This window comes from Piliocolobus tephrosceles, chromosome 15 (assembly GCF_002776525.5).
Source record: "Piliocolobus tephrosceles isolate RC106 chromosome 15, ASM277652v3, whole genome shotgun sequence".
In the NCBI taxonomy this organism is placed as follows: domain Eukaryota; kingdom Metazoa; phylum Chordata; class Mammalia; order Primates; family Cercopithecidae; genus Piliocolobus; species Piliocolobus tephrosceles.
Window position 1 is genome coordinate 29,029,119 of NC_045448.1, and position 23,088 is coordinate 29,052,206.

General features: G+C 48.0%; 1 protein-coding gene across 1 annotated transcript; it reads right to left on the reverse strand.

The window, feature by feature from the left end:
* Positions 1–1,499: 1,499 nt before the first annotated feature.
* Positions 1,500–18,247, reverse strand: PCARE (photoreceptor cilium actin regulator). Its single transcript, XM_023217326.1, has 3 exons — positions 14,559–18,247; positions 6,995–9,071; positions 1,500–1,582 (listed from the first exon to the last, which is right to left on the reverse strand). The coding sequence occupies exons 1-2, from the start codon at positions 18,245–18,247 to the stop codon at positions 8,873–8,875; spliced, it is 3,888 nt and encodes a 1,295-aa protein (XP_023073094.1). The 3' UTR covers positions 1,500–1,582; positions 6,995–8,872.
* Between the last annotated feature and the right edge of the window lie 4,841 nt (positions 18,248–23,088).

A 23,088-nucleotide genomic window follows, 5' to 3' on the forward strand; every position in this document is an offset into this window, starting at 1 on the left:
TAACGGGTGGTCGAGTTGGCATCTTTGTGGGCAGAACGAGGTTGTAAAGGTGGCTGAAGCTCTTTAGGTGCGAGGGAGTTTCGTAGTGGGCATACTTTGGGTTATTAATCGACTGTTGTGTCTCCAGGCAGTTTCCCGGTGGGTGCAAGTTCCGCTCTGGAGCTTCTAAGCACACAGTTAGATGAAACTGCCCTGTAGGGAGAGTCTGGTGAAAGAGGTCAAAGGTTACAGTCGCATTTCTAAAGAGCTAAGTAGGAAGTGGGGAACAAGGGGAAATGGGGAAAAGAGAAAAATAATTTTAAAAACTCATTTTCTTTCTTAGAAAAATGGGTGTACTCGGTTTAGAGTGAGACTCAGACTGAAGACTTGTCTGAGAGCTGTAGCTGCCAGGACTCCCTTTTACATCAGGTAGAATTTTCTGAGATTTTAGGAAACTTTTCCTATCGGTCCCATTGTGGCAGGCCAGGTCTCACTAGTGCAGACCTCCATAACAACCGTTTCAATACGGACCGAATGGTTAAGTTAAACATGAAAAGCTGAGAGAGCTGGTGTCCTTATACAAAGGCTGGAATGTAACAAAAGCCCACCAAGAGTTTTGCCTAGGCCTCTCCTGGGCCTTGAAGCATGACGAGATAATGAGGAATTCTTAGTGGGACCGGTTTAGGATTAAACAAGTTTTACTAGGGGTCCAAAGAAACTCCCCAGGCCTCCACAAACAAGTTTATTGGGGGTCTGAAGGAACTCCCCAACCTCCATGATTTAGCAGGAGACAAGCTAAGGGTAATCACCTCAGCACCTGGACCCATTTAGATTCAGTAAATTTATTGAGGCTCCAGAGGAAGGGCTTTAGGACTTAGATCTTAGCTAAAGATTAAAAGAAGTTAATCACTTATGTCTTTAGATGAATGCACACTTACACACAGACATGTAGCTTAGAAGGTATGTAAGCTCTGGAAAACTTTGTAATTTGAGTTGTTCTGGCGATATTTTCCAGGCCTTCTCCCTGTAACCAATTACGGAAATAAACTCTCTTCCTCCCTGGTTCATCTGTATCTTGTTATTGGGCCACGAGAAATAGCAGCCCGACCCTCAGTTTGGTCCAGGAACAAAATCTCTCATTCTGTTTTCTCCTCCCTTTATTATCTCCTACCTTCTGAGTTAGTAAATGTTTCTCCCCTCTCATTGTGCTTCAGAATAATCTGGCAAGACTTAAAAAATACTGAGGTCTACCCCCACCCCACAGGGATTTTGATTCACTTGGTCTGAGGTGAGGCCTAGGCAGCTGTATTCTTTTCTTTTAACTCCAGGTGATTCTAATGGCTGGGCGAATTCAAAAACCACAATAAAAAATCCAACAAAAAAGGAAACTAGCCATGGCTTAGGCCCTGTGGGCTCCTGGCCTGTCAGCTCCCCTTACCTCACAGCCCTAGAGTATTCTGGGGTTGATGGCAGAGACTGAGTCCAGGCTCCGGAGTCAGGCCTGTGGCCTGCTGGCATACGGCTTGGGGCCCATCTGTCAACCTCTCTGATCTTTCCATATAAATCTCGTGTGTGGATGATATCGGTGCCCACCTTCACCTGGCTGTACTGAAGATGAATAAGAACATTCTTATAAGGTACTTATAAGGTCATGAAAACAGGGAGCTGTTCTCTGTTTGGGGCCTGTCATTTCTCCAGCTATCTTCCCCTTTCTCCAGCTATCTTCCCCTTTCTCCAGCTATCTTCCCCTTTCTCCATATGCCTTCACAACCATCCCTTCCCACAGAGAAGAAAACCCAGAAGTTCTTCTCTCCTCGCGGCCGTTCCCTCCGTTCCACTCTTCTGACTCTTGAGACTGGAGGGGGGATGATTTACAGGGGAGCACAGCGCTTTCTTGCCTGAAGCATTTTCCTTTTATTATAACTTAGTTCTGCCATTAGGGAAAGAAAGGGGGAAATGACCGTTAAGTCTTCTGTTCTCCTTGTAATGGAGGGAGGAAGATGGGGGCCCAGAAAGGGAAGCCGAGAGGAAGAGCCAACCTCCTCATTACATTCTGCAGTGTTCCAGGTCTGCCATTCTTGACATCTTATAAGGAAGATATTATTTCTTTCATTTCCTGATGAGGAAACTGAGCCTCAGCGATGCTTAATGAACAACCTCAGCCAGTACACAGGAATCACCTGGGAATTTTGGAAAAGCGCAGATTCTGTTTCAGCAGGTCTGGGTGGAGCCTGAGAGTCTGCATTGTTCAATTCCCAGGTGATGTCAGTCCTGTGAGTCTGGCAGGGACCATACTTCGCGGGGTCAGGCCCTAAGACAGCAAGAAAGTGGCTGAAACTTGGGTATGTGTCCAGGCCTGCTTGACTCCCAAGCCCCTGACTTTCTGTTCCAGGATGCTTTATGGCTCTCAGACATTTACCTTCCCTTGGGTCAGTTTGAGCCCTTTGAAAGAACCCATTGAAGCCCCATGGATTTCTGGAGTTAGTCTGGTCCCAGAGTTTTGCTCCCAAGAGCTTCAGGGCAGAGGGTCTGCTTGGTCAGCTCTGATCATTAGGACATTCTGTGAACACTTGGCGTCTGGTGGGGATAGGATTTGCGGGCACAAATGAAGACTACATGAGAAAAGTGTAGTCTATTCAGAGCTTGCTTTAGCAAGGGAGTCTGCCATGATGACCTGAGTTTTGGCAGAGGCTCATATGCAAGCAGAGGACTGCTGCAGTTTCATAGTGGAAAAAGGGAAGACTTCAGGTATGGCCTGATTGGAAGCTGTTGGCCTGGGGATGCTGTAGGCACCAAGTGTGGACTGTGGCTTGTTACAATATCACCCACAGTGATTGTTAAAGTACAGATCCCTGGGTTGTACTCCAGACCTACTGAATCAGCCTTGATCGCTCACTCTCAAATGTTGAGAACCTGTCACAATCTCAAAGCTTTCAGTGGTTATGAGGTTCCCAGGCTAGCCCACACCTGGGAGTCAGCATGCCTCAATCGGTCTTTACCAAATGTGGTTGATGAAAAGAACTGCTTGAGGGAGGAGACGGGGAGAGAGAGACAGGAACAAGTGCTTTTTAAAAACTCAGATTCAGTCTCAGCTGTAGATCTGTTACTGCGGGGAAGGCCTGGGAATCTGCAAATTATCAAGTAGCTGATTCTGAAGATCAGGCAGCCTGGGAAGCAGCGTCCTAACTGCCTGCTCCCAGCTGGGTTCCAGACAGCACGGCGGCATCACTGTGCGCACGGGTGCTCCCTGGTGGGTGTTTCTGAGTCAGGGACCTCTTGGGGGCTCAGGTTTGGTCCTTATCATTACTGGGGTTTATGCAGAGGGCCTGCTGGTTTTGCCATATCCCGTCCCCTGGTGTTTCAGTGAAGCTGGCTGTAACATTTGAAGGCTTGGCTTTGTTTTAATCACATCGTTATAATTACCTCTCTGTGGGTTGACAGCTGTTATTAGCATCACCTTGGGTTCTCCTTGAGAATTTTTACATCCTTAAAGTGATCCGGCACTTCTGCAGCTGATGTCAGAAGCCGTTAACTAAACAATCTCTTTAAAATGTCACCAGGTTTTGTAAACATAGCCAATCCTGTCCCTTTCCAAAGGAAGGGAAAAAAATTGCTAGATAAATAATTTTCATGAAGGCAATTTGTTTCCCAGGGTCTATATTCTTTTCTGTCTCATCCACTGGTTTTTACCGCTGTGGGGCCCTGGCAATAAAGAGCTGTCTCCAGAAGGAGGCCACGTCTGCTCCTGCCAGTTTTCATCTGGAAGCCCACTTCAGGGTTCATAGCAATGAGAAGCAAAGATTTTTGAAAGATACTTTTCTTTTTTTCTTAATGCTAGCAGCAGTTTGTGTGTGTGTGTGTGTGGCTGGAAAATGATGGGAGTGGTCGAGGTTCTCAGAGGGAATTTAGAAACTCTTGGAGACCTTGTTTTGAGTTTTCATCCAAGCTAGTTTGAGGAATGGCTAGAATTTCAGCTGAACTTTGGTTAGATATGAAAAGTAATTTCCGGGCTAGGTGTGGCAGCTCACACCTGTAATCCCAGCACTTTGAGAGGCTGAGGTGGGAGGATTGCTTGAGTCTGGGAGTTTGAGACCAGCCTGGGCAACAGAGCAAGACCCCATCTCTACAAAAAATAAAAAAAAATAACTGGGCATGGTGGTGCATGCCTGTAGTCCCAGCTAATTAGGAGACTGAGCTTACGAGTTCGAGGCTGCAGTGAACTATGGTTGTGTCACTTCACTCCAGCCTGGGTGACACTGAGTGAGACCCTGTATCTTTAAAAAGAAAAATAATTTCCTATTTGTAAATGTTGGAGAAAATGGAGAATTTCTTCCGTAGAAAGGTATGCTGTCTCCTTCCAGTACTGCCTCTCTGGAATAATCTAGATCCTGCTTTCCAGGTATCGGGAGGAAGGCTGGCCAGGGTAAGAGGCCTGCTCTGCCCTCACTGGCAATGTGTCTTTGGAGTTAAATATTTTTCTCATGTGTAAAAGGTATTGAAAAAACATTTGCTTTGTCCATCTCATAGAGTCTTTTTTCCCCTAAAGATTTAATGAAACAATGTAGTAATCGCATTTTGAAAAAGTAAAGCGTTACATACAAAGAAAGGTAGAATTGTTACTAACTGGAGCCTCACCCCACACTGCATGCAAAGCCTGCTGTTTAGCAGTGTTCAGAGTAATTGCTGGCCATCTATCTGACTGACTGACAGCCTCATGACTCAACATGGGAAAGATGAGAGATTCAGAGGCTTAATTTGTTTTTTTCCATGTGGTGTATTTGACATATGTACTTGCGATTGCAAGCAAACGTTGTAAAGTCTTTTCTCTTCACTTTGAAAGACATGAAAACCTTCAAAGAAGGAAGTCAATGCTTGCTGAGTTTGACAGCTGTTTTTAAGTTTCTCCAAAGATCAAAACGCAGCTCAGGAATGAGGGGAAAATGATACTGGCTTCTTTTCTCAATCGGGATCTTAAAGTGCGGAGGCAGCAGAGACGAACATTAAAGACCAAATGGCCAGGTTTATGAGTTCCGTTCCCCAAGATGGCTCAAAAAGATGCCTTAGAAAAGACACGTTTGCCCCTGTCGTGCAGATGGTGGGATAAGTAGGCTGACATTATCACTGCCTTGCAGATGAAGACACGGGCCCAGAGATGCCGGGTCACAGAGCCAGGGAATGCAGGTGTCACGACTCAGGCTCTGGTGTGCTAAGTCCAACCCTTAGGAGCATGATACTCTCCGGTTCCTGAGAATGAGTGGCCCAGTTGCCATACCCCTTGTTTCTTTCTCCTCCTGCTCTCTTCCTCCTCTTTTTCTTTTTCCTCCAGTTTAGGCCAATCAGCTTTATCTATGGCCATTAACTGAGCCCCGCCAGTGCTATCACTGCAGCCAAAACCGATTGCTGCCTCGTGCGCTAGACTTCAAGGGTGTCTGGAATGACACCGTTCAGAAGTGGGTGACTAGGTCAGTGGAATCCTAGAGCCACCTGATGCAGAGCCCACGGACTATTCACAAAGTTACTTTCTGAAGTCCAGGAGTGCAATCAAGCCTGCAGTGGCCAGGGTCCTCCATAAAGTTGAATTAGAGTGCTGAGTGAATTAACTGTTTGCTCCTCTTCTTGCGCGATGCATTTTTAATTACATTTCATAAAAACGTCTGGATGGATTGATGGAGCTTTATTTAAACCTCAGGTAGGCACGGGGAGTAGACGATAGTGCAGTATAACATGTTCTGTTAATACAGGCTCAGAACACGTGTACTTTATGGCAGTTCAACTGAATCTTTGATGTGGGGCTTCTTAAAAATATATTACCTTTGAAAAGACTTCCTTTGAAAGATAGAGTGGGTGCTTTAGCAGCCTGTAAGCCGTCAACCAGATGATCAATTGACAAACACGTCAGCACTTATAATTCACTGCAGCGGCTCCTCTGATACATGCAAAACACTGGTTTATTTCAGAAAAAGAATATATTTCTCAAAATCCCTTTCATTCACATCATAAGGTTTAGAGGCAAGTCTTGTCAGTCCTAGGCCCTTCACAATGAAAGAAAAGTCTCCTTGGTCTGTGTGCCCTGTATTTCCTTTCAACATGGATTATTTTAGGCTCTGAACAGGGCATACAATGTGAGGAAGGAAGATAGATACTGCTTAGAGTAAACAGCAGCTCAGACCCCAGCCGCGGAGGGAGGTTGTATTTCATCTTGAAGATTGTGCTTATACTTGCAAACAACTATCACCGTTCTGCCAGAATATGATGTTTTCTTTTCTTTTCTCCATGAATCCTTTTGATGGAAGCAGAAAATTGTGTTTTTTTTTCCCTGGGGTGGAGCTGTTTACAGTGTCATTAAAGTGTTGGGTAAAGGGCTGGGCTCAGTACCTCCTTCTCCACAGCTCTGGGGCCTCCATGGTCGGGAGGATGAAAGCTGTGCTCCTCCAGGGTGGAGCTGGCCCGAGTAAGAAGATGGGTATGACATGCACCCCTTAGATGGATCTGTGGTGGGTTCCTCCTCCTCTGTATCCCTGACAGTCCTTGGTTTCTAACTCTATGAAGAAAAAGTGTAGATTCCTGCCATGGGTGCTCACGGAAAGCACAATTGTTCATTCGGGACCCTTCCTGTGTGTTCTCCATGACACTGACCCCTTCAGTGGTGGAATACGCTGCCTGGTTCCTTGCCGCCACCGCAGGGGGCACTTGGCCACCCTTTCCACTTTCTACCCAGCCCCTGGACTTTTAAGATGAGGCCCTTTCTGGAAGGAGGCCTGGGCTGGAGACTCAGCCTTGCTTCCCCTCACTGCTGGTCTGGCTCCACTTCATATCCTGGTTCCAGTAACTAAAATGTTTCTAATTCCTGTGGTTCCACCCCCTCATGGTATCCCAGGTTCACCCACTGTGTCCCATTCCAGCCTCCCTGCAGCTGAAGAACAGCTTTGTTTCCTCAGACCTCCAGCAATCCTGCCCCTAAATCCTAGCTCAGGCAGGGCCCACTTTCTGAGCAGTCCCACCTGAAGCCACTTACCTGCGCGCTAACCTCGAAGGCTGCCCACACTGTGTGTCTCCTCACTCAGCTCAGTGCCCAGCTTTCCTAAGGCTCACCCCATGGTCACCCAATGGTCTGCCCAACCATTTAGGGAGAATGCCCACATATCTGTCGGGCAAGTTTCCTGAGCCTGGTCCATTCTCATGTGCTTATCTCGGCCCCAGCCCTGCCTGGGTGGCTGGACTTCCCTCGTTGCCTGCAGCCCAGGGAGCTCCTAAGTGTCCACCCAGCAGTGGGTGTGGCTTGGCTCTAGAATCGCTGGCCTGGGCACTGCCTGAGCACTTCTCTGAGATGAGGGCAACAACAGGAGCAAACGTGAGCAGAGCTGTGTGTGCATTTCCAGCAGAGGGGTGGGTTGTGGCCCCTCTTGGTAGTTTAATCGGCTGTTCTTTGGGTGCCTTTGAATAATAACTGGACAAGTCGAGGTGGGATTCATTTACTCAGAGTCATAGCCTCTCTCGGAGGAGGTAGCTGGAGTCCCTAGGGACACAGTTTCACAAGTTTTTGAGCCCACAATCTCAGCAAGAATGGGTTTGAGGTCTGTAATTTCCCCAAACTTTAAAAATCAGCTTTGCAGCAGATCTGGAGGATCGTCCCTTAGCTGTACCCCTGTGGGTAAGAATACTTGTCTTTTGCCAACCCATTGAGCCGGCATTGAATCTCTCAGTTACTGCAAAATCTTCTCTAAACAGAACGTACACCACAGCCTCCAATGGAAACATTCCAAGATCTGCAGCAAATATCTAGTTCATTGGCAGAAGCAGGTTTTTGGCATGAACAACTGTTTTTCACTTTGATTTCAACTCCAGCAGAAGTTCTTGCAAGATGACCTGGGAATAAAGTTGGCCGAGAAGCCTCTGAGAGGAGATCGGCGTGTGAGTGCGTATGCCTTATCCACGCTATCTTCTGCACGGCATGTAGAGAATGGGCTGCTTTGTTTGGGAGGCTTGGTTTACCCTACTCAGTCGAGAAGCACGTAACGTGTCGGGAAGCACGTAACGTGTCGGGCAGTGAGAGCGTTTGCTACACGCTTAGGCTGAGAGCCAGCGTGGCTGGTATTGTGAGCTGTCAGCTTTAGGTTTAAAGCATTGAAACTGAGCTTGGGAAGGAGGAGAGGACAGAGGACAGGTGGGGCTGTGTGTTTTAATCCCAGCTCACTCAGCTTTCTCGTTTTGGGAGCCACGTGCTTCTAAACAAAGCTCTCAATAGGGGCTCCAATGCTGTGCCACGACTTAATCTTACAACAAAGAAGCTTTCCGACCATTTGTGCACCCATGTCGGCTTTAGGCAGGTGGAGTGACGCAATACTTACGGGCAATGGAATGTAATAAAAAGAGCAGAGAGATTCTAGCACCAGACTCATCTGTGCAAAATTTTGCTCTATTCTCTTCTTAGCTGTATGACCTTGAGCAAAACACTTGAGGGGGCCTCTCCCCACACCTTCGGTTTTCATGTGCGCAAAACTGGAGAATGCTATCTGCTTCATTCACCGTTGTGAGGCTTCAGTGATCTCAAGGAACGAACCCAGTTAAAACCCTATCAAGCATGCAACAAATACATTCTCCACTCCCCACCCCACCCCAAAATTAAGGCCAGCGCTTGAAGGATTAAATACTGTCATTGTGGGGTCTAAAGTTCTGGTTAACCTTTGAACCCCAAGGCAGAGCAGGATCTGGGACTGAAAACGGCGTTTGTTTAAAATTCAGCAGACCCGCTGGGCAGTGCACCTTCCAGGCCTTTCCAGGACACCTCAGTAGGAGTTTGGTTTGCCCATCATCTCTGGGTCAGGCTGGACACTTGGCTGTCACACTTGGCCTTCTGGGGTGACTGCGTGAGTGTGGCCCCCTCGTCAGCCTGTCAGGACACCTCCTCTTGCTGGAGCTGCGCCTCTGGCTGGGATTTGTCCTGGATGTGGCTGGCGCGAGGCTCTGGTTGCAGCCCGTGGCCCAGCACACAGAACTCTGGGGGAGATGCACGCCTGCTGCTGCCCTGCAGTTCAGGGGAACAGGGGCTGCTCCCCGGCTCTGTGTCCTTCTTAGGGCTCTCCTCGCTGCTGCTGCCGAGAGAAAGGACAAGTGCAGGTCAGATACTCCTCCTCTGCTGCTCCTTCCTGCCCCGCCCCGTCCTCCATTCTCTCTTTCTGTCCCTCCCCAGCCCTCTCCCACAATTGTGCCTGTTCACCCTGGGGGCCAGGCCTCTGCCCTCTGTACCAGGCTTGCCAGGCTGGTGCCGCCCTTGCCGTGTGCCTGCAGGGGTGGGCACTGCAGGAGCTGGGGTGACAGGCTGAGTCCTGTTCTTTCCCCTGAAGCCCTGGATCCTGCTGCTGTGAACAAAGCAACTCCCTCAGAAGCTCTGGAAGCTGAGCCTTAATTTTGTTTTTGTTTTTAAAGTACTTCTTGTTTAATAAGGGCTAGGCTTAGCCAGTTGAATTAAAGACAACAACAACAAGGGAAAAAACCGGCTTCACGCAGCTGCCACCCTTTTCCTGAATAGAGAAAAATGCAAACAGCTTGGCCCAGCCCAGGCCCCGCATTTGGCTGGAACAGAGCTTCCCAGCTGCGGAGTGACACAGCTAAGAGGAACTTTGCATGGGGAGGGGACCCCCACAGGAGCCTGAGTGGGATTTGTCATGCCTTAGGAGTGCAGAGTGGAGGGTGGCCCTGAGCATGGAGCAAGCTTCTGCTAGCAGGGGACCTGCCCAGGAAGCCATACTGGCCGTCTGCTGGCAGGACAGCCTGAGGCTCCCCAGAGTGGGGATTAGAGGCTAGCTGCCTGGGTTCAAGTCCTGACTCTCCGGCTTATTAGTTCACCCCTCTGAGTCTTTGTTTCCTTCCGTATAAAATGGAAGTGATAGGCTGGGCATGGTGGCTCATGCCCGTAATCCCAGAACTTTGGGAGGCTGAGGAGGGTGGATCACCTGGGGTCAGGAGTTCGAGACCAGCCTGGCTAACATGGTGAAACCACATCTCTACTAAAAATACCAAAAATTAGCCGGGCATAGTGGCAGATGCCTGTAATCCCAGCTACTCAGGAGGCTGAGATAGGAGAATCGCTTGAACCCAGGAGGTGGAGGTTGCAGTGAGCCGAGATTGCGCCACGGCACTCCAGCCTCCTGGGCAACAAGAGTGAAACTCCGTCTAAAAGAAAAAAAAAAAAGGAAGTAATAATAGTACGCAGCTCATCAGGCACTCATAGGTATCAATACTGGGTGAAGCATGGAAGACCCTTCGTGTACTATTGTATTAATAGCGTTAAGTGCCCCAGAGGTGGGTAGCGACACTATGGAGCTGCATTGTTGAATGAATAGGAAGTCGCACTAGGAAAGGACTCTAGGCACCACGCCATCCTATTACAGGGACTATGAGGCCATGGTCAGAGCTCTCAGTCAGTTGCCTCAGGGCCAGGACAGGACCCTAGTTCCGCACATGCACAGGTAAGAAGGCTTCTCTCTGCCTGCGACAGCACATTCGTGCCTGATCTGTGAGCTTTATTGTGCAACATGCTCAGCTCTGTGAGGTTAGGCTTACATGGGATGCCAAACTACTGGAGAATATGTTTGTATTTGGATCTGAACACGATCGAGGTGGGTGGTAGGAGTCGTGGGTAAGTGTGGTGGGCGCTAAGACCAGTACACAGCTATGGTTGTCGGACAGGAGGGAACCCAACACACTGTGCCTTGGAGCCAATCTCATCTGTGTTGGCCTCCAGCCCGCCCCATCACAGGTCCCTACAGGAGTTCAGGGCCCAGGGGCCATTGGGCTTCTGATCCAGGAGACTGAGTAAAGGTGGCAGAGTGTGCATGCCTGGGCAGGCCAGGCAAAGGCTGAAAGTACCACATTGAGGGGAGCAAGTCTGGAGCCTTCTCGAATGTACACAGTGCCCCAACATCCGGAGACCTAGGCTGGTACCCCCGCTGGGGGATTTGGCACATAAATAACAGTTGCAGCTCAGTCATTGAGCTTCCTGGGTAAGCCTCCAAGGGCTGTTCCCAATCCCCAGGGCCCCAAGATCGGGAGATACAAACATCATGCATTTTCTAAAAAGGGGCTCCTGCCTCGCACGTGGTGACTGGAAGGGCAGGCTGGTTCAGCTTGCAGGCCTGCCTCAGCTGCAAGACATCATGGCTGTGGTTGTGTCCCTGCATGTCCCTGCTTGGGGAAACAGTCCGTTCTGAGCAGCCTCCGGCTCCCTGGCACTGGCTTGTTGCATGATCTTGGGGAAATCATGCCTAGTCCCTGGTGTTGTTTCCCCATATGCAGGATGGCAGGAAAAAAAGCTTGCTATCCACAGGGTGGCAAAGGCCTGATGCGCTTACAGCAGGTGCGCTTCTGCTCCCAGATGCCAACTTTATACCTGGGGGCGGGGGTGCTGGGGAATGAGCACTTTCCCATCACGTGTTCACAGTGTGGGAAGGCTTAGAGCTGTGTGGTGTCGTGAGAGGCAGGGCAATGGTTGCAAGTCATTATATAACCTTCCACGTGACCTTGGGAAGCCTCCTGTTTACGAACCCTCCTCTCTCTCTTTTTAAATTTTTCTTGAGATGGAGTCTCTCTCTGTCACTCAAGCTGGAGTGCAATGGTGTGATCTTGGCTCACTGTAACTGCCGCCCCCAGGTTCAAGCAATTCTTGTGTCTCAGCCTCCTGAGTAGCTGGGATTACAGGCACGTGTCACCATGCCCTGCTAATTTTTGTATTTTTATAGTAGAGACAGGGTTTTACCATGTTGGCCAGGCTGGTCTCGAACTCCTGACCTCAAGTGATCTACCCACCTCAGCCTCCTAAAGTTCTGGGATTACATGCGTGAGCCACCGCGCCTGGACATCCTCTCTCTTTCAAGCCACTGTTACCTCCCCGCCACCCCTGCCCCAAGTGTTGAGATTCAGGACATAAAACAACATTTTAGCTGCCCTGTTCTGAGGAGAAGCCTGATGAAGGGCATTATTTTCTTCTTGAACAACTTTATGTTACTTTATTATTGCTCCTGCTGTTTTAAAATGTTAGTGTTTTTAATTAATGCCATTTTATTGTCCCTGTTCTCTCAAGCTCTTCTCCTGAAGGGCACAGTTTTAGAAATCTAATAACTGAATAAGTGGCTGGAGTGAAGAATAATACATTAACATTTATAGAGGTTCTTAGATGAAAACCACTGTACTGTAGGAAGCTCATTTTAGATTTAAGAAAAGAGCAATGTTATATTAAGATTCTTGCAAAAATAATCAATATTTCATTTCTTTCAAGAGGCTGGGGAAGTTTAACTGTAATAATGCACAACTTTCCCGAGATAATATCTTTATTTAAAATTGACTGCCGAGTACTTTGTAAAAAATTACCATTTGTGCTTGGACAGATTGTGAAGTCTGCAACACATATCACTCTGGCAGAAATTAACTTCTGATTTACACAATCGTGGGCTATGCAAAGATAGCAAGGACCGGTGTCAGTTGAGCTTTGTCTGATCTGATATCAAGACACATTGATAAGAGTTCTTCTCTAATAGACCTCAGATATTATTTTTTGTTATTGTTTCTACGCCAGTTTGGGTAAAGGCACATTTCCCTGTGTATTCTGTAAAATAACCACTTGAGCATATGAGTTCTTTCAGTGCCCAGCAATGGCTACACTTTGACTCATGCCCCATTGCGGCTGCATGTCCGGGCCTGTCTGCACGGCTGGGCCAATGACATGCACATCTGTTGCCCTGATGAGAAAGGCACACTTGGAGCTCAGTCTGCCCGGGGGAGAGGTAGCAGCCCCACCCCTGGATTCTGGCGCTCAGCAGTCATGAAGACTCTTGTTCTCACTCTATAAACTTGAAGTTAGAGGAGAAGTGGAGCCAGGTCCCTGGGGATATGGGAAGCCACCCATTTATATTCCACGCCTCCAGGACTAGCCATTCTCAAAGTGTGGTCTGGGGGCCCCTGGTTATTCCTGAGACACTTATGGGGGCCCATGACGTCAAAACTATTTTCATCATAATACTAAGATGTCAATTCTCCTTCTCACTCATTCTCTTGTGAATGTAGGGTGGAGATACTAGCGTCTACATGAGGTGTGAGATCCCAACAGGTTGACAATGGAAGCAGCGCTGTGAATCCAGTCGTTTTATATTAAACCAGATGCTAAAAAGATTTGAAAAAATGTACGACTGTGCTATTCTTTTCCCCAAATTTTTTGTTGTTGTAGAAGATACTCTTTTCATAAAGGCACGTGCATACAAATGTTCATTGCAGCACTATTCACAATAGCAAAGACATGGAATCAACCCAAATGCCCATCAATGACAGACTGGATAAAGAACATGTAATACATGTATATACCATGGAGTACTATGCAGCCATAACAAAGAACAAGATCATGTCTTTTGCAGGAACATGGAAGGCGCTAGAGGTCATTAATTATCCTTAGCAAACTAACCAAATACTGCATGTTCTTCTAAGTAGGAGCTAAATGATGAGAACTCATGGGCACAAAGAGGGGAACAGTAGACACTGGGGCCTACTTGAGGGGTGGAGGGTGGGAGGAGGGAGAGGAGCAGAAAAAATAACTATTGGGTACCTGGGTGATGAAATTATCTGTACAATAAACCCCTGTGACACAAGTTTACCTATATCACAAACCTGCACATGTACCTATGAACCTAAAATATAAGCTTTAAACTAGACAGAAAATACACACTTTTTATAAGAGTATATTATTTGTGTTAACATATATTTAAAAAAAAAATATTTTACGTATTTCTCAGTTTTCACTTCCAATACAGTAAACATTGATAGATACAGCCTCCACACACAAAGGCTCTTTTGGGCTCTTAATAACTTTAAAGGGTTTGAAGGAGTCCTGGGACCAAATAGTTTGAGAACCTCCCAACTAGATGCTGGTCTCCTGCAGGGAACCAGAAACAAGGGGAGCCAGGCTGCTGGTTTGAGACGCGGCGCCAGTGAGCCAGCCATAGGGGCAAGCCTTTTCATCTCAGCTTCCCCAGCTGTAAAACACGGGTTGTGTGGGGTTGAACTAACTTGAGTGTTTTGAACTTTATTATTTTCTTTTTTTGAGATTATATATATATTTTAACTTGAAGTTCTGGGATACATGTGCAGAACGTGCAGGTTTGTTACAAAGATATACATGTTTCATGGTGGTTTGCTGCACCTATCAACCCATCATCTAGGTTTTAAGCCCCGCATGCATTAGGTATTTGTCTTAATGCTATCCCTCCCCTTGCTCCCTACTCCCTGACAGGCCCCGGTGTGTGCGCCTTTCCTGTCCATGTGTTCTCATTTGAACTTGATTTTTTTAATACAGCAGGGCCTCTTTTCAATTAAAATCTTTCTTAGGAAGCTGGAATGTGTAACAGATAAGAGCACAGTAACTCAAGGTTGGAGAGTAGGGGAGCTGGAACTGCCCCCTACACCTCTTTTTCCCAACTGCCTCTTCCCTTGGAGCACAGTTTGAAAACTACTGGGACCTAGAGGCTGAGGCCCATTTGCTCTCTTCCTCTCTATTCCCAGTCACTGAAGGGCAGTGACCCCAGGACACTCCTTACCTGCTTTGGCTGAGCTGGGATTCACAAGAGGTGCTGGTGGGGCTCAAGACGGGAGGCTGCGGTCGGGCACCCGGCTGGCGGTCAGAAGCTGTCCTTCTGAGGAAAGGCAGAGGGTTGAGGGCACACAGAGCCGCTCTCCGCTGTGAGTCTGCTCTCAGCCAAGGCCCTGAGCTGTTCCTCCAGCCTCCTGCTGGGTTCCCAAGAGGGCCTCCAGCTTCTGGTGGCAGCGATGCTGGGGTCAGTGGGTGGGCTGTTGAGAGCGGCAGTTTAGCTTCAAACAGAGAGGAGGTAGCTGGGCAGAATATGGAATGTGTGTTCCCAGACACTTTGGCTATGACTGCTTGGCTGTCTTCGGAGTTTCTTGTTTCCTTGTGCCCCTGAGAAGGGGACACTGGGGGTGATGGGTAGGGAATCAAGGAAGGGGGGCTTGCTTCTGGGTGCTGGGTTGGAGGGCCAGAGACCTTGCACTGAGCGGGTGCACTCTCGAGGGGAGGGCTGGGCAGCTTGGGCTGGTGTGGTGGGGAAGTTCGCTGCTTTGTGGTTGGAGGGCTTAGCACCCTGGGGCTCACGGGTGGGCTGGGAGCTCCAGGGCTGAGTGGTGGACTGGGGGGCGTCTGCACAGCAGAGGGGCTTGACTGGGCAGGTCTGTATGAGGAGGGCAGGCTCCGGCGCCTCTTGTCTGCTTGGGGCACCCAGTGTGTCCTTGTGGGAGAGGCCTTTCTGCCCACCGCGGGGCTTCTCTCTCGGCTCTGCCTCGGTCTGGCCAGGCTGGATTCTGAGGTCCTGTTTTGTCCACATGGAGGGCTGGAGTGGTGCCAGGTGACGGCCTTCCGGGGCTGCCTGTAGAGGCTGGTGGCCTTCTCTGCCTGACTCCAAGTCCCACCCTTCACCTCTGGGCTTTGGCTGGTGGCTGGTGGGTGGCTCAGGTCCAGGGCTGGCTTCCTGAGCTGGCAGCTGCTCCTGCCACTCCCTGGCCCTGTACTGCGAGGCTTGGTGGGGCTGGCGGTGCTCTTGCTGGGCAGCAAGTCCAGGGGGCTCACAGAGGCCCTCAGCTTTGGGGAAGCCCACGTTCTCCTGGTGGGGCCAGCCTCTCCCAGCGCTGGCTCCTGGGTTTCCTCGGGGGAGCTCTCTGTGGACTTGCTGCTTTCTGGGGACTCCAGAGAAGCGAATGATTTGTCCATCAGGACTTCCAGGGGCGGTGGAGGGAGGTGCTCGGGGTTCCCCTCCATTTCACAGCTGAGCTCCTCATTCTTGGCTGCTTCTGCTTTAGGCAGAGGGGGAAAGATAGGTGCTAAGGGCTTCCAGCCTATGCCCATTTTGAGAGATTCTCTGCCTGATGCTGGAGAAATTTGGGACTTCCGATACAAAGGGGCAAGCCCCCTGTACATGGGAAGTCTGGGCGGCATGATGCAATTCCTGAGGCAGAGATTTGCCCCAGAGTCCTTAGAGTCCCCCAGTGTCCTCAGACTCTCCGTGGGACTGAAAGTTTCAATAAGCTTCTTGACGGATGTTCTGGTGGGACAGCCCCTGACATTCCAGTCCGTGGCCTCAGCAGCCTCACTGACCTCTCCTGATGGGATGGCATTTGGAACCTTCTCAGCTTTGCCCTGTTGGTCCTCAGGATGGGGACTGCATTTCTGCAAGATGCTCTTGTCCTGACTAGGCAAAATACTGAAGTTCTTGGTGAGGGATGCCTTGAGCCTGCTGGTGGTGTTGCTTGGACTGACCTTGCAGGTACCATTGGGCCACACAGCTGCTGCTCTGGGCTGCAGAATCTGCTCCTGGCTCTGCTCCTGCCCTTTGGCACCCAGGTCATAAAATGCCTCCAGCTTCTGACTGAGGTCCCTCTGGACCCTTCGCAGCTCCTGAAGGGTGGGGTCCTCCACGTGACTCTGGAGACACGACTCTGACTGGGACCTCCTCTGCCTCTCGGGGGCCCTCCTGCTGCCACTGATGGTGCTAGGTCTTGGGGGGACCACTATCCTCCCCTCCTCCTCCTCAGACCAATCCTGGTGCCCGGAGGGCACAGGGACAAACTTGATCCTTTCGCTGATTGCTTCCTTCATCTTCAGAATCATTTCCTGGGACTGGAGGCTCCTAAGCCTCCTGGTGCGGGCCTGAAATGGGCTTTCCCCGTCAGCAGGTGAAGACTGTGGCCTTGAATGTGGAGTTTTTTCCTGCCAGACACACAGACTCATGCTGCTCATTTCGTCTTCCTCCTCTGGGCTGCTGTCCTCGCTGTCACTAAGAGATGGAGCGTCCATCAGCCTGGAGATTTTGGAAAGATGTGGTTCCACAGAGACCCCAATCCCAAAGGAATCACATGGGGTGCTTGTCCCCAGCTTCAAAGGTGGGGAGGTGATATTTTCAGGGCTTGTACTGAAAAGGCATGGGCTGCTTGCTTCATCCTGTGCTTGTGGCTGAACCTTTGCCATAGGAGCCCCTGAGAGCAGGCAGTCCTGGGGTCTGTCTGAACCCATACAGAATGGACTTTGCTGCCAGGCGTGTCCGGACTGCCTGGCTTCTGTGTGGGGCGAAGTCACCGACTTCCATTCTTCAGGCTCTGGTGCAAGGTCCCAGCTGGTTTGCTTGCCCAGTTTGTCCACCGACTGCACAGACTCATTGTCAGCACCAATGCCACTGTCCTCAGAGCATAAGGGGAGACCCTGCACCCCAGGATCACCACGGCCACTCGCCAGGCTCTGTAGCTGCCCCAGAGTCCCCAGGAGGCGTTCATCCACGTTCTTTTTTGCGCTCAGCTTATTTTCCAAGTGGGTTGCAGTGGAGTGGAGGTAGCTGCTGGAGCCCTCCAGGAAGCTGTTGGTGAGCGAGGCCACCGTGCCATTGAGCACCTGCAGTTTGCTGACTGTGTACTGCAGCAGCTGTTGCAGGAGATCTGGTTGTTCCTGGGGCTCTCTTTTCTTCAAAGGCCAAGCCAGATCCTCCCTAACTTCCTGCAGGAGTACTTCTCCATCCTTGGAGATCTCCCCCAAAAGCTGGCTGATCTCCTCAAAGCACAGCAGCAGGAAGCTGACCATGGGCTGCAGCAGCTCCCGGGTCTGGGTGGCCTGATGGATGATGCACAGAATTGCTTCATATTTGGAGAGGCTGGAGTGGAGATAGGCGTAAGCGTGCTGGTGGGCCTTTACCAGGGGCTCCGGGAAGTCCACTTTGCCTTCAGACTCATGAGCAGGGTGGATGGTTTGGTAGCAATGGCTCTGTTTGCTTGACGTGTGACATTTTAGTGTCCTTTTCCATTTGCAAGTATCTTGGGTACTACTTTCCTGACTCTCATCTCCAGAAAAGTCTGCCCCTTGTAATCCATGGGAACCCTGTGTCTTGAACAGAATGTCCTTAGCCATGTGGCTTTGTGATTTGTTCAGCTGGGATGAAGAGGTTTTGGTTCCTGGGATCAGCCCTTCCATATCTTTCCTTTTGCCTGAAACAGGATCTCCCATGAGCTGACAAAGACCTTTAGCTGTGGTTTGGTTCCCCCTGGAACTTGGCTGCTCCTTTGCCAGGCCCTCCCCAGCGTCATAGCAGGTGGAGTTTTTAACCAGCAAAGGGATGGAACCTCTTTCACTTCCGCCCTGACATCCTGGCCGAATTGCTTTGGGCTTTTTCAAGAACTGAATGCCACTCTTTGCAACGCTGTTTACAATGTCACTGTGTGAAGGTGTACACCCCATGATTTCAGCTTGTAGTCATCTTCCACCCACAACCTTCACAATTTTCCAAGAATCATATTTGAAATAGGAACAAAAGGCAATCTTACTAGTCCATCCAGGCAATTTTCAGGCCAGAATCCTTTGAAGTCCATGGTACAATATCCTAAACTTGGAACCAGCTTTCTTTATTTTCTTGGTCCAAATGTGAAGAGGGAGTGGTACCTGTCGTCCTGTTGTTCTAAGTTTGGAACCCTCTGCTGTTAGTGAGCAGCAGGACAATTCGGAAGGCCCCCGGTCTGGTGGATTACGGGCCTGTGTTTTGCTCGCGTCCTGACAGATGTGGATAGCAAGTGCAGCTTAAGCCTATTAGGTTAATCATGCCCTAGCCAGTCAGCACTCACAGTGTGTTCTAATATAGAACTTCTCAGCATTTACTATCTTGGGAAGCGGATTATTTTTGCACGTGCTCATGCTTTTAATTCTGTTCAGACGCCTGCCATATGAAACCTAGAGAAATGAGCCATAATTGCAAAAGGCTCTGGAAGCGATGCATTTGTGGAAGAGAAGAGAGGGCTCGTTGATTGCAGGCCCCGGAAGAGAAGTGACCTTCATGGTTTAATAAGGGCAAACCAGCCACGTGTGCTCCAATCTGCTGTTATCAAGAAGACCCCAAAACATAATAGACAATAATTGAAGTAATGTGTTATTGTTTGTGTGGCTTATAAAAACCCCAGAACTCTAGTGATAGAGAATGTCTCTAAATAAGATAGTGAATGAAGAAGGCAAGATTGCTTTCCTTTGCATTAGAAAATTGAGTTAGGTAGCAGGAAAGCTATCCCCCCAGTTTGGATGGGGACAGCAGGAAAAGTCACTGCCATGTAAAGCTCAAGGCCGGTCACTATGCTCAGGAAGGCAATGCTTTCATGGGAAGAGGCTTTTTATTCAACCTTCTTCATAGGAAAACAAGCTAAAACTGGGCAATGGAGAGCCATTTCATTATTAGGAGGAGAACTCAAGGGGAAGCCTGTCTTTCTGCTCAAGCTGAGTGTCGGGCTCCTGCCTGTGGCTAAGGGTAGCAGCTGCCCATTGAAAAACTCATTTTAAATGTTATTTGCTGTCAGTAAAATCGAGAACAAGGGCTTGGCCTAGAGAGACAGGAGTTTGAATCCTGACTGTTTCTCCTGTTAGTTGGGGAAACTTCCGAAAGTTTTTAAAGTTCCCTGAGGCAGAGCTCATCTTTGAAATGAGGACCACGGTACTTCACAGAGTCACTGTGGGGATTGTCAATTAATACTTGGTAAGTGCTTGACCCATGGTAGGTATTCAAAAATGTGCAGTTTCAGCCAGGTGTGGTGACTCAACACCCACAAATCTCAGCACTTTGGAAGGTTGAGGCGAGCTGATCATTTGAGCTCAGGAGTTTGAGACCAGTCTGGGCAACATGGTGAGACCGTCTCTACTGAAAATACAAAAAATTAGCTGGGGATGCTGGCACACACCTGTAATCTCAGCTACTCGGGAGGCCGAGGTGGGAGAATCACCTGAGCCCAGGAAGTTGAGGCTGCAGTGAGCCATAATAGTGCTACTGTAAGCCAGTCTGGACTTTGGAAGTGAGACCGTGTCTTTAAAAAAAAAAAAAAAAAGTTTCTTACTCTTTTCGCCTGGAAGCTAGGGCGCTTATAATGATGAAAGTCATAAGAATTTCATTGGTTTGCATTGGTTTATTCCTGAATGGTCTGGAAATAATTGCCTGTGATGCACTTAGAACCCTCTGAATCTGGTGCTCTTTTTGCCCCCCCCCCCCCCCCCCTGCCCCATCCCCCGCTGCCCCCGGAGTTTTCTAAGGCCTCATTGTTTAATTTCTCTGCTCTCAAACACAATGATTCCCACTGTCTGCAGGAAGAAGAGGGGCTTTTATTTAACCATTTCCTATTTTTGGGCATCTAGGTTGTTGCCAATTTTGAAATTTTCCAAATAGAAAAACATTGCATTGAGCAATCTCTGAGCTGAGATTGGAGTTGCTATTCTGGCTTCCCAGTCTTCATTTTTTTCCTACTTAACTCCATACAACCAACGAAAACAACACCGTGGGTGTCAGGATGTCTTCGAAACAGGCAGGACTTAGAGCTGCCTCTCGTGTTAGCTGGAGACTGGCCACTGGGGCCGTGTGCAGCGCCTGCTGCCTATCGCAGCCCGATGCCCCAGAGTGCATCATTAATAAACTTCCCTGATCTGTTTATTTGAAGCAGAACTCAGGGGAAACACAAAGCCGAACTCAGTGCCTGCAGGCGAGCTGCGTTAGGCATCAAGACGTGGCTTCATTTGTCACAGTGCTGGGCTGGCCTGGTAAACAAGGGTGCCACGTGGGAAGGCTTTCTTTTCCCTTCGGGTCATCCATTTAACAGAGTGGAAAGCTCATCTGGAGGATGCTTTATGTAAATTCTTCTCCTCTTGGGGTTTAGGCCCCTGCTTGACTCATCTTTGTGAAAAACTTTGATCTAAGTGATTAAAATTATTTCCAAACCAATGATCATAATCAAAGTGTTTGCCTGGAGGATTTGCTGTCAGATAGCTCTGTACCTTACATATGAGTTTCCTTGACTATTCCAAATAATTTAGGAAGCTCTTTATTCACTGCCATTCATTTTTCATTAAGATCAGCTTCTGTTTTTCTTTCTTTTTAAACTGGATTTGCTTCAAATGAAAATTATTTTGAGTGGGCATATGAAAGTACAACTATTTTGGAAAACTGATATTTAAAAATATACCCTGTGACCCATCAATTCCACTCCTAAGAATTTGCCCAAGAGTATTGAACATAAAGGTCTGCAAACAGACTAGTATAAGAAAATTTATGAACTCTACTCATAATGGCTTCAAATTGGAAACAACCCAAATGTTTATCAATATGGAAATAGATAAATTTGATATAATTGTACAATGGAATACTACCAAACAATGAAAGGAACAAACTAATGAAACATGTAACAACAGGATAAATTTTAAAATCATTATGATGAGTGAAAGAAGCTAGACATTAAAGAGTGCAGGTTGAAACATTCCATTTTTATGGAGTTCGGGAACAGGCAAGTAATCCATAGTTATATTAAATAATTAGAAAAATGGTGATCTCTGCGAAGAGTTATCAACTGGTTGTGGACATGAAGGAATTTTTTAGGGTATTGGAAATGTTCCACATATTGACCTAGGCGGTAGTTATTTGGGTATATACTATATAGGCAAAAATTCCTTGAGTTGTACAATGAAGTTGCATGCTTTATGTATGTTGCACTTGTGTGTGTGCACACGCGCACGTGCACACACACACCTCTAACTAAAATGCGGTATTGTATACTTTACTTGGTGCCTAAGAGGGTCCTAGCTATAATGCCCTTGGTCTTGGAAAAGGGTCCCTCTGTTAGTTGTCTCTTTTTATATAACTACTCCAAAAATTAGCAGCTTCAGATAACAAACATTATCTCACAGTTTGTGTGGGTCAGGAATTTGGGGGCAACTCAAAAGGATCTCTCATGAGTTTGCAGCCAAGATGTCAGCCAGGATTGCAGTCATCTGAAGGCTTGACTGGGGTTGGATGATTCTCTTCAAGATAGCTCATCTACATGGCTATGATAACTGACTCACATGAAGGCCGCCATTCCTTGCTGGCTGTTTGTAGGACGCCTCAGTTACATGTCATATGGACCCCTCTGTAGAGCTGCTTGAGTGTTCTTACAGCAGAGCAACTGCCTGCCCCCAGAGCAAGTCCTAATCTCAAAGGTCACCTTCACTTCCTCCATATTCTGTTCTGTACAAGCCAGTCACTAAGTCACTATGTAGAGTCTATATTCAAGAAGAGGAAAGTTAGGCTCCACCTTCAAAAGGTCACTTGAAAAAAAAGATCAGGCCATATCATAGCTCAAACCATGGCATCTAAAATATAAGTATTCTAAACATTAGTTTATAAGGTACTAGTCTTTCCCCTTTAGCATGTTAAATAAATTCCATGCCGTTTTGTTTCATGTGGCCCTGAACTAACTGATCAGCAAAGATGGTTCTAGTGTGACATCAATTTTGAGCCAAGACTGAAAGTCATTTAAACAATCTAAGAAATGTTTTACCTCTCCAATTCTATCAGTGTCACCAAAGGGGCTCTCCTGTACCTTAAAAGCTAAGAAAAATTTCCCACTAGTCAAGGCCTACCTAGGACATACCTGGTCTTCCATATCTGAAGGAGTGCTTTTTGCAACACAGTTCCCTGGTCTAGATGTGGGATGAACAGGTAACAGAGAGATAAACACGCATCTATTATGGTGAGCTGGCAGGGAAGGAGGTCATGTTTGTTTTCCAGGCACTTCATTAAGCACTCATTTTACATTTGTCTTTTCAGAAGCTGGCCTTCCTTGCTTTGCTTTGGAGGATCATTAACTAGCATTAAAAGAGCCAATCTGGCTACTGTTACGTGCCTTAGAGCAATCCATCCAGAGTTGTTCGTGGGATACACAATTCTATCAGAAACCAACCTGTGATATCCAAGTCTGCCCTAAGTAGCTTTTGATTTGGTGATCATAGCAGAAACACCTGCCTGTTTTTCTTGACTCTTAGTGTGCGTGGCTTGTGGTCTGAATCAGTCATCACACAGGTACATTGTCCCTCTGGAGGTTGACTGCTTAACTCGTTAAGGTGCCTCTAAGGATCCTCCAAAGCAAATTTCATGTACACGAGGTCGTGTATATTTAGAATCAAAGTATCCTAAATGTACCACAAGCTTGAAAAACATTTATCTAGTTTTTTTGTGTGGTAATAAGAGAAAGTGTTTTATTGAAATAGATTCAATTCTTGCATATAAATTGTTTTTTTTTTTT

Excerpts from the sequence above, each read along its gene's own strand:
- PCARE (XM_023217326.1), bottom strand. The coding sequence starts at position 18,247 with ATGGGGTGTACACCTTCACACAGTGACATTGTAAACAGCGTTGCAAAG. Across the intron at positions 9,072-14,558 it reads TCCCAGCTCAGCCAAAGCAG|CAGCAGCGAGGAGAGCCCTA; the intron begins GTAAGGAGTGTC and ends TTCTCTCGGCAG.